The 16,592-nt window shown below is 29.6% G+C and overlaps 1 protein-coding gene across 2 annotated transcripts in view; it reads left to right on the top strand.

Moving 5' to 3' along the window:
• LOC118064432 (neuronal acetylcholine receptor subunit alpha-7-like) overlaps positions 1-7,445 on the top strand; it is a 65,558-nt gene extending 58,113 nt beyond the window's left edge. For both annotated transcript variants that reach the window (XM_035079019.1, XM_035079010.1), the window contains exon 5: positions 6,609-7,445. In XM_035079019.1, coding sequence (XP_034934910.1) covers positions 6,609-6,722 — 114 coding nt within the window. In that variant the 3' untranslated portion in view covers positions 6,723-7,445. The remainder of the gene's footprint in view (positions 1-6,608) is intronic.
• Positions 7,446-16,592: the final 9,147 nt, after the last annotated feature.

Below are 16,592 nucleotides of genomic sequence, written 5' to 3' on the forward strand. Positions count from 1 at the left end.
GCGATTTTGCTGGCATATGCAAGTGCACTCAAGAGACTTCTCGACGTTGTCAAGTCCAACTTTCTTGATTCATCCTGTCTCTTTCACTCTTCTGCTTTCGTCGCTCATTACGCTCTACTTGTTCGGCTCCAAACTTTTACTACGTTGCTCCCTCGTTGTGGAGTCTCTAACTACTTAACACTAGAAAGTACTTGGCGGCATGCTTATGCAAGAGATTTATTTGAATGCTGTGTTACCGAATGACATTTAATCCTTTTAATATTTAAAATTTTTTAAATGCTCCTAAAGGATATAAAATTGATCTCCATGATGACAACCTATCAAAGTTACATAGATGATTGCTTTTGAACATTTTCATCGACATTTATTCTATTGCAAAAAAATATTCAAAGTCTATTTAATTCTCCTAGTCTTGCGAATTTCAAAGGAATTTGTTTCGAGTTTTTGTTCAAAGAAATTCTTAGAAATTGAAGATCTATCACAAAAGACAGTTCTGAATGTTGAAGGAGATCTGCAGTATCTTCTTTTCTCTGTCTCAAATAGCATCAGGTATTTTCAAGGAAATTGAGCGATCTCAAAGTAAAGGTCACACTGACTTTGTACTAGAAATCATTCAAATGGAACACGTGCCATTTCTAAGTTTTTCCTACGATTTTGCTGCTATTGTCTTCTTTTTTTTATTCTTTTTCTATCTTAAAAGCTTTAAATCTTCCATTTATATATATATCCCACTATTGTGCTCGACAGTCATTTGTCACATAGTTGAAATAACCATCACTTCTATTCATTGGTATTTTATAATAGACAGAATCTCAAGAAATAAAGTGATCACACCTCAGTGTGATTGAATTAAAAATTAATATCACACAGCTTTGACATTAAATAAGATCGATTGTAGAGTATAGTTAGAATAAAAATAATGTTAAATGATTACCCATTATTTGCCCCTAATCAGCAGCAATGAGGAACAATTGAGAGTCACTGAATTAATTGACTGATCACGACTGTTTACTAATTAATTACACATCTCCCTGGTTATTGATGGCACCCAAGTGGGTTCTTCTCCCTCAGAAACCAGTTCGAGTTTCATCATTCGTCCACGTTACACTGGTCAAATAGCATCGTTCGAAATTTGCATAAATCATTTATTATTATTGGTAATAAAATGTAACATTGATTGTCACTGATTTTGTACCTTGTACTTCATATTTTTGATGAAAACTATCAAATGCCCATGATATTATATATCTCATAAATTACAACTAATAAAAAAATCTTTCTACAGTTTTAATATTGCATCTATTTCTACAGCAAACTTCCTTGGCTTCATTGAATTTATCGATTACCAAAGTTTCTAGAGTTATAAATGAGTTTTTCTTATAAATCTTAGTACTTGAATTTTTCTTTTTATCATTGAATCGTTATCTTTTAATATATTATCATCTATTTATCATTGGGAGAATAAAAAACTTTTCCAAAGTGTAAGTTAAAATTTTCTATAAAAAATTAATATCAAACCCAAAGAAAGTTCCTTCATTCATAAATCTCCAACAGATAAACCAATAAAATTATTATTTTTTTATCATGATGATGAATACTACTGTTTCTATAATAAATAATTTAAGAAACCAATAGAAGAGGAAACTTATCTAATATATTATTCTAAACATGAAAGCATGTTATTAGAAAATAGGTTGTTTATTTTAATAGATATTAAATAATTATCCAATAATTAAATTCATTTTCCGTTCGATATATTCATATAAGAGCACATTTTATGATGAAATCGGAAAGTTAATCGATTCGTGACACCCGGCGTAATTCGTCCCAAGTCAAACCACTCGAGTTATCCTGAACCCAGGCAATCTCCTTCGCCGCATAACCCGATAAATCTAATTACCTTCGTGGCTGCCAATAATTTCACCGCCTATGCATGCACCTAGATATCTTCACACAGTCATGCACCAGCACTCACATGTAGGTGAAGATGTCTATAGAATACGAGAGCCGGAACGACATATTTGGGACACCACGAAAGCCAACCGTCGAGGTACCAACGATACCATCTGGCATATCCGTGGTTCTCCATAGATTCTTAGACCACCATGTCCTGGTGATTCCTTATTCCATCCTGATAACGAACATTCAATCTATTTATTTAACCAACAAATAATTTATTGCTCTTCATTAATACAACTAAAGATATTTCCAACTTTCTTGTGCTAAATAAATATTTAAGAAAGACTTCATTTATTAATAGTCTAATTAATTTATGCTGATAAAACAATGAAATTAAAAACACTCGAATAATAATGAAATATAACACTTTTTATGCTAATTAACTTTCATTGATGATAAAATGTATTTTCTTGTCAACTAAAGCAATATGTTAATAATGATTTATGCTCTTTTCATAGCTCTTTCAATTAATATACACGGTCTGTTAATGACTCACAGTACTTTAAGTAATGAAAAGTGTGCAGTCTGAGTCAAGTAGAGAACCTGATGCTTGTCAAATACTTAATCAAAATTAATGAATGAGTCTTCTTTTTCTCTGGATATTACGTATTCATTTAAGTAGATGTAATTCAGTTACTTGTTTATTTATGCCCTTATTATAAAATAATATCTAACATTCTAAATGGGGTGTACTGAGGGTAGGTAATGGCTGTTATGTAAGAAGATGTGTGAGGTGTTTTATTTCCTGAGCGATTATAAATGATGTATGAAGTTACTTGATAATATATTCTCTCAAGGATTATAATGATTAGTTTCAAAGAGTTCGTTATTGAGATATAATCCTCATGTCTACATGACTATGGGTTATCGGACAGTTTGTATGCGGTTTTCAAGAGTTTAGTGTACTTAGAAATTCTTCGGCCTTAACCCAAGTCACGTGCAACATTAAAGCACATCCTCAACACCATAAATGTGTTCGTGCTTGCGGTCAAGACAACACGAATTGTGAATACTCATTTGGTCCCATTTTTATCGTCAAAAATTCATGAATTTGAATATACTTTTTTTTGCTTTCTATTTGTATGACACGAGAATGTAAAATAAATAATTTAGAGAACAAGAAAAATTTTAGTGCGATAGAAAATTTATTTCTTACTCTCATTAGACACAAATGTTCAACTACTATTTTTCGCCTACGAGTATTTAAAGAATTAACTTTGGTAAAATATATTTTATTTTTCAAGTTATTATATTTACCAGGAGGTCATTTAGTCATAAATTATATAGGACTTGAGTGTCAGAAGAGTTTTTATTTTCGTACCTAATAGTTAAGTTAGAGAAAAAAAAAATAACAACACGACAACGCAAAAAAAGGCAAATTAAAACGAAAAATATGTGCTTTTAAATACCTTACTGAGATTTATTTGTTAATCTCCTTTTTAATTCTGTAGAGGCTTCAAAAATAAAATAATAGCGGCATTTTTTTTAGTTTTTTTTTCTTTCAATTTTTTATACCTAAAACAAATAACGAAGTGTAGTTGGTATTTTTTGTGACAAAAATTCCGATAGAAACTTCAATAGAAGATAATTCTTGAAATTTTTCTAGTGAAGTTAGTCTCAAGAGTGATATCGATTGAATTTTAAAAATTTATTTAAAGGCATAAAAAAGTTGATTATACATACAAAAAGATACTTTTTAATTAACTAAAATCTCTGATACATATAATAAAAATGTAGGAGCTTGTTCACCCCGAATTAATGACTTGAGAGGTGGTTAAGTGCTCGATATTTTCCACCCTGACACAAATAAAGTCGGAGAAGGTGAGAGTGAGAAAAAGAACAAAGAAGACAGGTGACTAGAAAAAGAAAGCGCGTTAGCGTGCAACCGGTTGTCGTTATAGACGAGGTAAAATGGAGCGGAAGGGTCAGTCCCTAGAGGTAAAAGAAAACTTCCTAAGTGCTTAACGAATCACATTGCTTTGCAAATTGAACCATTTGGGACCGATTCTCTGCAATTTTTGTTCCATTGTCTAAAGTTATTTTTATACTCATTCACGTACAAAAGTGAAAGAAAAAGGATCTTAAATGATTTTTATAGAATAACGATCCCAGAAATTAGAATCAATTTTTCATAGCTATTAATTCTCTTTATTATCTTGAGTTTCATTTTACTTTATTATATTCTATTGCCTTCATTATTTTATTTCTCATATTCCACAAGCTGTTTTATTTGTTTCTTCTATTCTATCACTTTTTTCATTTTTTTCCACTCGTATTCTTGTCAGAGTCTTTTCCTCGGGCAACTAAATCCAATGAAGCTTCAAGTACATGAAAAACCTTTACGCCGTTAATCTATTCGCTTACTGACTAAATTATCTTAAAATTATGAGACTTTCATAAACCAAGTACTAATGAAGAAACTAGTGCCTCGTGGTCGCTTAAAATTATTTTTATAGCCATGTTGTTGATGTTGTTCTATCGATTAAAAACAGCAGATGTTTTTAAATAGTAACGTTTAAATTAATATTGGATATTAATGAAGGAAAAATGCAATTATTACGTGTGACACTGATATTCATGATGAAATTACTTTAATGAATTCATGCTCACCATTGATAATGTTAATTATTTCAAATGCTCATGAAAGAATTGATAGGTCACACGTCAACGTCAACGTCAATAAGCAATAACCCATGGATTACTACTATTCCTAATAGGTTTGCGCGGACATTTATAGGTATATAATTAACCTGATCGGGCGTGTGATACGTGATATTAGCAGTAATTGTAATTACTCCAATTAGTAGTAGTGACTTTTACATGAAGCTAAATAATATTAATTGATGCTTCAGTGATATCGCATTGTGTTTTATTTATTATTAAAATTTTTTTCCAGAGAAAATTTGAATTTTTACATTGGAATTTTTTTTTTTTTTTGTGAAAGTAATATAATGAAATATATGAATTGAAATTTATTTTTATGACAACTAGATAAACGAAAATAAGAGACATTATTAATATATGTAATTTTATTTCTCCACATGAGATTAAAATGTGATTTATATTTAATAATAAACATCATCCTATGTTTAATGTATTAACACTTGATAAATCTCTGGATTTTACCATTTTATTGTTTATTATTAATTAAATCGTTATTATTTATTGCAGCTACATTATAGAAGATATTATTGAGATTTAAAAATCGGGGAATTGATTTATTAATTTATTTTTGTTCCTTACAAACAATTGTTTACATGGATTTTAAATGCTCCATTGATTTAGAGTTAATGCAATATTCTGTTTCAGTTTCTCGTGATAGGCTATTTATATTTTACACGTTTTATATCTGTCCATTTTTATAAAAATTCAGTAACAAGTTTTCGATTTTATGTAAAGTAAAATCACCGATCCGGATTGTTGTGGACATGAAAATATGAAAAAAATATGGATGATATAAATTACTCTGTTATAAATGAATGTAACATTTCATTGAATTAAAATGTCTATTGTTTACTAACAAAAATTCTTTCATATTTCCATTAAAAGTTTTATTCACTTGCATTAATCGGTTCATAAAGTTTATTGATAATTAAAAAATTTCTCTCTTGTTTTACATTAAATGGAAATATTATGCAGATTAATTTATGATATCAATTCAAATGTTTTATTTAATAATAAAATCTATCAATAATTCTTTCACTCATCAATTTAGAGAATATATCTTTTGAAGTTTGTTTCAATAGATATTTTATTTTAATATGGTATAAATTTATTTCTACTGCATTGTTGTAATTTTAATTATAATTGTGAACATATATTTGTCTTCATTGCCATTGATTTTTAATTCTTATTAGACCACTGAATTATTAGAGCCGTTGACTATTACTTCTATTCGATTCCTGTGGCATTAGCAAATGGTCAAATATATAAATCAATGTCCTTTTATACGTTAGTTGTTATGATCTCGTGTTGTATGCACAGACACTGCAGCCATATCGTACCCATGTGCATATCTATTACGATTCCTATTATTAGAAGAGAGGCAGTAGTATAGCTTCTATGCCAAAATGCGTTAATGGTGCTCGAAAATGAAATTAACACCGACAGTATGAGTAGACAAGGAGAAAAGGGGTGGTATATCGATCGAAAATGACACTCCTATGAATAAAAAAAAATCTACATTCCTCTTGCCAAGAATTTTTGCTGGTTTTTATTCTTTTTCTGTACACTTTGCTGAACTCTTTTCTTTTCAGTTAAATATACTAATTCGAAAAATACTAAAGTATTTCAAAAGACCGCAAGATCATTTTTTTTCTTAGTTTTTTTTCTCTGAATAAATGTGAAAAAAGTATTTAATAATTTTCTTTTTCGTACGTTAAATAAGTGAAATAAAAATAAGTGTGACTTAAATAAATTAGTTAGAATTTTTCAACGGCTCGATGAACATTTAGAATTCTTCTCGGCATAAATTCATTATTGCATATAAAATTTCATTTTATCCAATTTTATAGCTTATATGTGGTAAAAAAAAAATTATCCAACTTTTTAAAAATTTATTTTTGTTATATCAAGCTACAATTTTACAATGATATTCATATTTCAGCTTTTTAAAAATAAATTTTGATGAAATTTTTTTCGTGTTACAGGAATGGACGGATTACAATCTACAGTGGAACGAGAGTGAATACGGTGGTGTGAAGGACCTGAGAATCACACCGAATAAGCTTTGGAAACCGGACGTCCTTATGTACAACAGGTAACTCGTATTCTAATTATACCGGACGGTAGACGAGTCAATTCCTAACCCACGTAATGTAGATTCAGTCCAGTCGGTTACCCTCGATAAATTGTTTAAAGCAAAATCGAGTTGACTCATTCTTGATTCCACTTCAAACGATTTGTGTACTGCGAAACAACCACGCGGAAAGAGTTTTGACGTTTTAAAAAATAAATTCGATGCCAAACAATTTATTTAATTATCCAAATCAACTCTTGGTTGAGTTTATTTTATTAATTCGTTAAATGAGTTGTCCGTAATCAATACTAATGTGTCAACCTAATAAGAATAACGTAGGAAAGAATATAAAAGAAAAAAAGAAAAATTTGAAATCGTCAATTTGTTTCTTAGTTTGTTGATTTTTAAACACAAATTGAATTTATTTATTTCCGGTGTGAATTCATGCAAATTTTCCAGCCTTGCTCAGTTTTAATTGTAATTCGAGTATTCTATGACTACTGAATGAGACAGCAAATCTCCAATGAAATCATAAAAAATCCAATTAATTAGTCGGAGTATGACATCCCGGACTCTTGATACGAGATTCGAATTCTCTCTTGCATTTCGTTCGCTTCTATATTTCTCAGACTGCCGTAGTAGTTATTTTTCATTCATTAGACATTTTTTTACCCCTCTATTTATCTCACTTTATCAGAATATCATGTCACGGGAATACTCAATTATTTTAAACTTAAAATTAAAATCAAATTTATGGCAAAAAAATTTTTTTTTCTTTTCCATTAATAAGCATGGAGATTATTTTTATTAGAGGTAAATTATAAATATTAATTTAAAATCTCCCTCATTACACAAAATATTTTTAAAATAATCTCTAATTAAATATTAAACTCGTAGGAGGTAAAAAATAATGAAATATAAATTTTAATAGCATGGAGTATTGATTAATGGCTGAATGTGAAAAATTTTTCACCATTAAATGCTGGCTTTGGAAAAGAGTTGAATGAAATATAAAATAAATTCTACATAAATAAAGATTTCCGACTTTGTATAGGCAATGTATATATAAAAATAAATAAAAATATTCCTCCGATGCCATAAAATAAATATAAGCTCCTCGAGAAAAATGAAAGATAGAAAATTGAACAAAATACAAGAGAGAAGGAAAATCCAAGTAATCTTAAACGTAATCCGTAATCGTAGACTACGATCTACGAGAATTAAGTCTTCGGTAACGAAATAAATTTACGGATTTAGTGTAATCGACTGGAATTAAAATAATCGACTTCAAGTTCTATAGTTTAGAAGTTAAAAGTGCAATTGGATCTCAGATTGTTGCAAAAAAAAAAAAATCGCAAATAGTTTAAGGATTTAGATTGTTTCAGAAAGCAGCCAACCAGATATCCATGATCTAGATAATATTTAACTAAATTCTTTTGTTTTTCGTGTCTACTATTATTATTATCATTGTTACTATTTTATTATCTTTATTTCATTTCCACTAAAAATGTAGTTACTTCAGTTATCAATTACCTATCGACAATCTTTCGAGTTTATTTTATTCCGGAAAAATACAAACGTAGAATCGCAAGGGTACGTAAAAATTTTTCCAGTGTTGCTTCGCATCTTACTAACACTATTATTACTATACTATTCTCTAAAAGTAATATCGAGTATACTCGGTTGTGCATGTGGTTATACTTAACATATCCCTCTACTAGTAATTAAGTAATAAGTAAAGTAATTATTCTTTTTTATTACAGTATTTATTATTGTAATCATATATTTTTAATAATCTCTATCTATCTCTGATTACTTATAATTTTTTTTTTTGTAAATAAGTATATTTAAGTAATTATAGAACCCTACTATTTTTAATAGACATTATTTATTGAGATTCGTAAAAGTTTTCTGCTACTTGTCATACTCATTTTTGAGTTGAGAAAAAAAAAATAAATAAATTATTATAAAATAAAGTATACTTTCAAGTAAAACTCTAAAGTAGATTTAAAAATAATTGATCGTTTTCTTAGTTGGCAAACTGCGTAGTGAAAATGACGACGTGACGGCAGACTTTTACGAAAGCTCGTGACTTGAATTTAGAACGCATTGTACAAAGTAACGAAAGTTTCAAAGCCACGATGGCCTAATTACTTAAATAAGAGGGTTTTAACCACAAATTTTTTCACATTGAAGTAGCCTCATTTTTTTTATTATTTATGATTTTTATTTTTTTTTATATCTTAAAAAAAAATAATAAAGTGGCCATCGTAGTTTATAATTTATCTCTTCTAGGAACTTCTTAACTAAATCATTAACTCAAATAAATAATAAAAATAACCACTCAATTATCATCTGAGCGTTCAGATATAGATAAACAGGAATACATGAATGAATAACAGAAAATAAGAAAAAAAGAATAATTCCGCTTTGAATCATATCTGAACGTTCTTCATAATTATTCTGCCATTCTCACTTCTGTATCGCTTCACGATAATGTACCACATCGCAATTCTACTCACATCCGTTGGATGAAGTGAGCTTTACTAGGCTTCCACAATTACGGCGTCCGGGAACCGCGGTGAATTGTCGAACGCATTCACTCTCTCTGTGCCAGACTATTTCTGTAGTGACTTAATTAGAGGGTAGAGTTAAACAAAGCGACAAATTTGACAAACACTAGAGATGTACAATTTTTATATATATTTTATTCAAATGATCAAATCACTCTGACAATATTATTAATCCACACTTTGAAGATGTTAGATGCATTGGAAAATTATCAGCAGATTTGCCTTACCAGCCTCTAAATTTATAATATTTGACAGGCGATGATGAAAGGAAACCCATTAAAGTCGAGTTATACGATTTGATATTACGATCAATGCTGTTACAGAGTCAGCTTATTTGATAGTTTGATTCTCTTTGAACATCAAACGAAATGCTACGTCTTTTAAATATATTCATATCTTTCTGACTATTGACTCCAATTAATTGGGTAATTAATTATTCATTATTTATTAGTTCATTACTCGCATGATGAGCATTATCGAGTGTCATTTTAATCGTTAATGAGTATCTAATTATTATTTTTTATATATCAATCACTTATGAATATTTTCATTACAACTATTTATGATGTTTAGAACAAAAACATTTTAATAACAAAGAATATCTCTTGCTTGAAATAATTATGAAGGTATTTTTTTTAGTAATGATAATGGAATAAGCTTTTACAAAAGAATAAAAATAATAATAATAGTTTAAAGCTAATTCACGTGTAGATTTACATACGATGTAATGTTAATTCCCGTCTGTATACATATTACAACACCAGCTAATACAGTACAGCCCAGTATAGTTTGCATTTCAAGTGTAATCGCTTTCAAGGCAAGCTCGTTGAAGAGATATATATCGTCAGTCCTGTATTTCTGTTGTTCAACAGCCATCTAAGTTGGCACGAGCGAAAGACCAGCTCAACTACGCTCGACAGAATACCTACTCCGACTACTTGGTTCAACTTCCTCTTGATCCTCTGTCTCATCCATTTCCATCTTCATCCTCGACCTCATTTTCTTTCTACAGAGTCCAACAAAGTATACGAGATCGCTTCAATTAATTAGAGACTCGTCTGCCGAAACTTAGTCCCGAAACTGTGGTCAGACAATGATCCATCTGACTTCTGGGAATTTTAGGTCTATGAATCTACCGAGATACAAGCTTTTCTTTTGGGAAGAATCCATTTTATGATTCACTGTAATTAATGAATTAGAGTTGGCCATTAAATTAAGAGATATTTTTATTTTTACATTAAGTAAAGTAATGAATTTTTTTTTATAAAGTTATATTAAAAATATCCATCAGTAAAGTCTTATTGTTGTCATTTATATTTTAAATCCGATGATGAGAAATTTTTTTGTTGAATGAATAAAATTACTTCAAAGTGTTTTTATATGCTTCTTGAGAAAGTAATGTAGCCGTTAATAATTACAGTTGAGGAAATATACTACAGAAGTTACAAAGCAGAAACAATTACTGACTTTAATGTAAAAATAATCCAATTTCTTTCCCTCAAAGTGTTGAATTGTAAAATTAGATAAATAATTTAAATACATATTATTTAGACATGAAAATAAAAAATACAGAGATTGAAAAAATTTAAGTTTGTAACGTAAAATGATATTATTTGTAAAATATGTAAAATGTATATTTACATGATGTGCTAGACATTATCTATGAACTGTAAAATTTGCACAAGATGAAGTAATATGTAAATTTATCAAAACAGATTGAAGTTATGTTTCTGAGTAAACTATGCGAGCATTTCAAGCACGTAATATCAAATGTCTCTTCCTTATTCACTATGTCTTTCAGTTTACAATATATACCAATAGACAAAATAGACGTACATCCAGGTTGTCTAGCCGCACGTAAATTTGATCTTGCCACCGTTAGCGAGCGACAGCAGTGTCAGCATAGTCATGCATTCGTATTCCTTCAAACAGATTGGCATATATGTGTAGCAATCAACTACTCAAATTCTCACATAACTGCATCGTTTTATTGTTTCATTTAATTTACATCAGGTAATATTTCTTTAGTTATTCATGCACTCACGTAAATAAATAGCCGTATGTAGAAACACCAAACTGCAATAAAAAGGAAATTAAATTTTCTGTAAAAATGGTTATTAAATCTTCATTCCAAACGAGCTTCAACATGATAACCTTTGAATTATTTATCAGTATCCATAAATTTTATTAAAACTGAATAATTTATATTTCGAGAGCAGAATAAATATTTGAAAAATTAATTTAATAATTAAATATCATAGAAATTAATTTTATTAAAATTATTTTCAATATTATTTTTGAAATAGAAATAAAATTATTATAATTTTTTACTAATAATTTTTCATTACAGTAAAATTAACAATTAATTAGATTTTATTAAAAGCAATTAAAGAAGATGAAAAAATCTAGATGATAACTAATTAGAGGATTATTTAAAAATTTAACTGATGACAACAATAAAGTAAAAAATGAGACTCTAACCCAGATAATTTTTCACAACAATTTAGTCTGGCACGTAAATTTATTATTAAGAAATGACGACTTAAGTGAGCAGATATTTAAAACATTAATTAGCATGTCATGAGGCGATTTAGAATGAGTCTGGTATTTAATACTTGTTACATAAATAATTAATCGTCTTGAGACAACCAGGCCGCCCCCGTACTGCGGGCCACCCTCATGACTCAGCCTAGTACTCGCTTCCATATTTTTCTCCATTTTTCTTCATTCTACTGTGTTAACCATCTGCACCATTGCGTGGAATATTCCAAGCCGCTCTCGAGGCACATCGATTTGTCTCGAGGAAGAAAATAGCCAGAGGTGTAGTAGAATAAAATTCACATCGAGATGATTCACGGCAGAGAATCATGACCTCAATGATCTTGTATTACACTGTCGTCCATTTCACCAGGAGACAGTGTACGTAGCAATAATAACACTTGTCAGTATGTTTAAAAGGAAGTCTGGAAAGAAAAGACATCATTAGTGGCTTGGAATATCATGTTGTAAGAAGCAAGTACTATGGCCGAGTCGGTGCAAACCCTAACCGTCACGTTAAAAAATAAAATTAAAATTAAAAAAAATACTAAATAAATAATATCTTTAAATTTTATACATTAATGTGTATAAATAAATGAAAAACTCGGCTCGTACAGCCGCCGCACTAAATCCATGAGAATAAACACAAACAGTTATCATAACGCTAGACAAATTTAAGGATTATCCTGTTTGGCAAATTGTAACTCTTTCATCCACGTCTGTGGCTTTAAATAAATGATTTCATATTACTGTAATTATTCACTCGACGCTTTCTACTTATTTAGATGAAGGATTTGTTTATCGTTAACTTCTTACCACTAATTACAAATTTTCAGATACGTAAGGGTAAACAGATAAAGTTTAATTAAAATATTTACTTAATAAAGTACTCAAACTTAAATTATAGCAAAATGTTATTTTAATTAATGAAGTTTTGGTTATCTGCAATGCAGTATTTTTTAAATTATAGTATTTATTTATTTGAATAAAAATACTATGAAGTTAATATGTTTTCTTGAATTCTATGATAATTGTAGATATCGAAAGGGTGATGGAATATTTAATTAGACCAAAGTAAAATTAGCATACAAAATACAAATGATGAGAACTAAACTCAATACTATTTCCTTTCAACTCTCACCCCAGTCGTTTTGTTTAGCAAAAGTATTGTATACTGAGTAGTTGTCGCGCAATGTTAAGCATTCGACAAAGAAGACGATCGCTTCTTGCATAACAAAAGCATCATACTTGTTGCGCACTCAGTCGTTTTTCTTTCGCATAAAACAGGGAGTTAGACATGAGGTGAGGTAGCTGCTTGTTGACTAGAATATTTTTTGAATTTAACCTTACGAAAGATAAGAAAACAAAAAAGCTCTGCTATACAAATGGTAAATGGGGTCTCTTTTGTTCAAAGAGAAAACAATCGAAGAAAATGTTCCAGGAGAAATTTAAAATTTTCTTCAAGTACCTACTCAGTGACACGTTGGAAAATAAATGACTATTTCACTTTATAACTTTTCTTTAAACTTTTTCTTTGTCTTTAGAATTGTAAACGTTTACTAACATTCTAAGGGTGTCATAGAGCTGAAAAACTATCATAAATTATCGTGAAAAATAAAAAAAAAGAGGCATAAAAAGCACGAGCTGGGATTTAAGTAAGCTTTTCAGGACACTTTTAGTGCATCGATCGTCTCTTCAATATGTTCTTAAACTCTCGAAACTCCACAAAGAGAATCTGATTTTTATCGAGATTGATCATAAACTTTATTTTTTTAATGTCGTATCATATTTTTTTCGTCTTTTATTATCCATCAAATGATGAGAATTCTCTTTAATGTATATGTGGTTCAGTTGTAAGCAGGATTACTTTCAGCGTTCACAATTCATCAACAGCTCGTTCTAGTGCTCTTTTCAACAATGCTAAAATAAAGCTCGAAATTTCAGAGATAATTTTTTTTATAATTATTTAATAAAAACAAAGAATTTTTCTTCCCATAAACTATTTGACAAATTTTTCGTGCCATCAAATCAAATTCAATTATGTTTTATTGAGGCAAAAAAAAATCGATATCAATGTCAAATCATTTTTATGATATCCAATGAAAAGAAAAAAAAGCTTTATCACTGACAACTAAACGCAGCTTTAGTTAGTAGAGTTCACAGTATTATTAGGGAAACTTACTCTTTTGAAATGCAGTGAAAGATAAAAATATAACTGTGCTTTTTTGTCAGAATTTGCCATTAAATTCAGATAGTACATAAATCGTGGACGATAAACAACGTGTAAACATGACGATAGAATATGTGAGAAAATCGATTGTAGAATACTAACCAATGAGCATGTAAAGCCATGTGTGTATGTACATGGCGGACTATTGCCGCGCATTCACTACTGTCGAGTCGAACGAAAGCTGGATGGAATCTACAGAATAGTAAACTGCTACTGATCACAAAATGCCATTGAAACAAGACTTGGATTCGTAAGCCCGATTGTCATTGTTACGCGCCAGTAGAAGCTCGTTAAAGATTCAGCCCAATCGGCCGAACTGATATCTAGTAGTAAATGTTCGAAAGGATTTGCTGCCAGTAATCTTGTGGCCACGATTCACACTCTCAGGAAGAATAGAATTGGTTCATGTGCAGCGAATCACGTCAAATACATTATTTGCTTTCAATCAGGCAACAGTATATTTGTCACCCTTCCATTTGTCATCATATTTGAAAATCGATAATCATCGTGGAACATTTTCTCTGATTTTTCCTTCGTTTATCTGCAAGAGAATTAAAAAAAAAAATGTTTTATTCATTCCAAAATTGCTCTATTATTGAAATTAGGTTTATTGAATATTTCAAGAGATAAAAGTACAGCTTTTGAATCGTAATTTTCAACTTAAGTTTTTTTTTTTTTTTAATAATAAATCAATCAATTATTTGTGGTGATAAAAATTTTCTATCTCATTAATTGGATTAAAAATATATATTTTTTATGATATTTATTTTATTTTATAGAAATAAAAAGCGTCGAGTGGAAATTCCCTCTTTTTTAAACTAAATTCAAAAAAAATATAAAGATGAATAAATATTAAATTAAAATAAAAACACTCTACTTAAATTAAATAGAATTAAAATGATTTACATATCCAGAAATTAAATCAACAGTTATTAGTGATAAGAGCATCTATATAATAAGTTCATTTTTATTTGACATATTTTTTTAAATATTATTAATATAAATATTTCATTGAATTTTGTTATCTAAAAATAGTGAATACACGTTTGAAAGGTTCTTCTTGTTAGAAAAACATTATTGCAGGAATTCTTAGATTTGTTGGAGCGTTTACTAGCTATTTATAAAGTATCAGATTGAGAAGAGAAGACGCATGGAAAAGTTCCAAAAGATTCTATTGAATTCAATTTATCCAACAAAGTAATACAAAAGTATATATATTTTTTTTCTATTTAGTTCTCCCTCTATTTAGCTCGTTAGTTTCTCCAACTATAGCACGATGTTCAGAAACATTCGTCAATTGCTCAATCAACTTTAAACGTAAGAAAATCAAAAAAATCTACAACCCTCTGTAGACTTTTAAATTGTTTCGATTTGAATTTTCCATCATCTTGGTAAGGAATTTTTTTAAACTTATTCTATCTACCAGTTTTCTTGTGAGTAAAAATAAATGTATTATGACATATACAACAGTTTCATATTATCCCACGTATTTCTACTTTAAACATGAAATAAAAGCGAATACAGCCCTGTAGCACAATTTTAACGGACGGTTGCAATAAATCTACGAAACCATTTTGCACCCTTCTGTGATGGAAAAAAGGTTTGCGGACACTTCCGACTTGCTAGACTTGGACTACTATCTTTCCCTCTCGACAGACAAATAAAAATGTCGTGAAGAGATCCGTGACTATAAATTCAAACCTTTCGTGGACTTTATGTAAGCCCATAGAAAAAAAAACTTGGCGATTCGCTGCAGATTAAAGCTTTTTTTTGTCTTCTCTTCTCTCTGTTATACTGAGGATTATCGAGTTTAAAGCGCAACAAAAATGACAATCAAACGAATTTGAAAGCATTTATAAGGAGAAAGAAAATCCGACAATCCAGAATAATATTTTACACAGTAAAAAATTTCGTTTAAATGTTCAAAATGGTTGGAATTAAAATTTTTTATAAATAATTCTTGTAACTAAATTTTTATGGTGAAAAACATTTACATAATTTTATATTCTAATGAAATTAATTTTTGCAAGCTCAGAAATTATCATTTCATGTAACTATTTTCAACAGAACGATAATGATTTTACTGAGTGTAAAAAGGAAATAAAAATTACTAGGTTTTAAGTGAGACAAAAAGAAAGATATATTTAAAATAATGGTCGCGGCGAGTTGATCGAATCGAGAATAGAAAAACTAATTTTTTTGAAATGGTCTTGATTAATGAAAACACTAGTGCGGATGAGGGTTTTGACGGGACTTTCCAAACAAACGTGGTGGTCACGCATAACGGCAGTTGCCTGTACGTCCCACCGGGCATCTTCAAGAGCACATGCAAGATAGACATCACTTGGTTCCCCTTTGACGACCAACACTGTGACATGAAGTTCGGATCCTGGACCTACGACGGCAGCCAGGTACACCTAACTATCCCACGTACACCTACACATTTAAACACACCGAAAGCACTGGTTTATGACATTTACATCAAATTCATATCGCTTTTCTATCACCTTACCTTTATACCTTCATTGTGTACCCTCCAAATGAATAATCATGA

The sequence above is a fragment of the Chelonus insularis genome, unplaced genomic scaffold (genome assembly GCF_013357705.1).
Source record: "Chelonus insularis isolate UGA/USDA-ARS -01 unplaced genomic scaffold, ASM1335770v1 contig_117_pilon, whole genome shotgun sequence".
In the NCBI taxonomy this organism is placed as follows: Eukaryota; Metazoa; Arthropoda; class Insecta; order Hymenoptera; family Braconidae; genus Chelonus; species Chelonus insularis.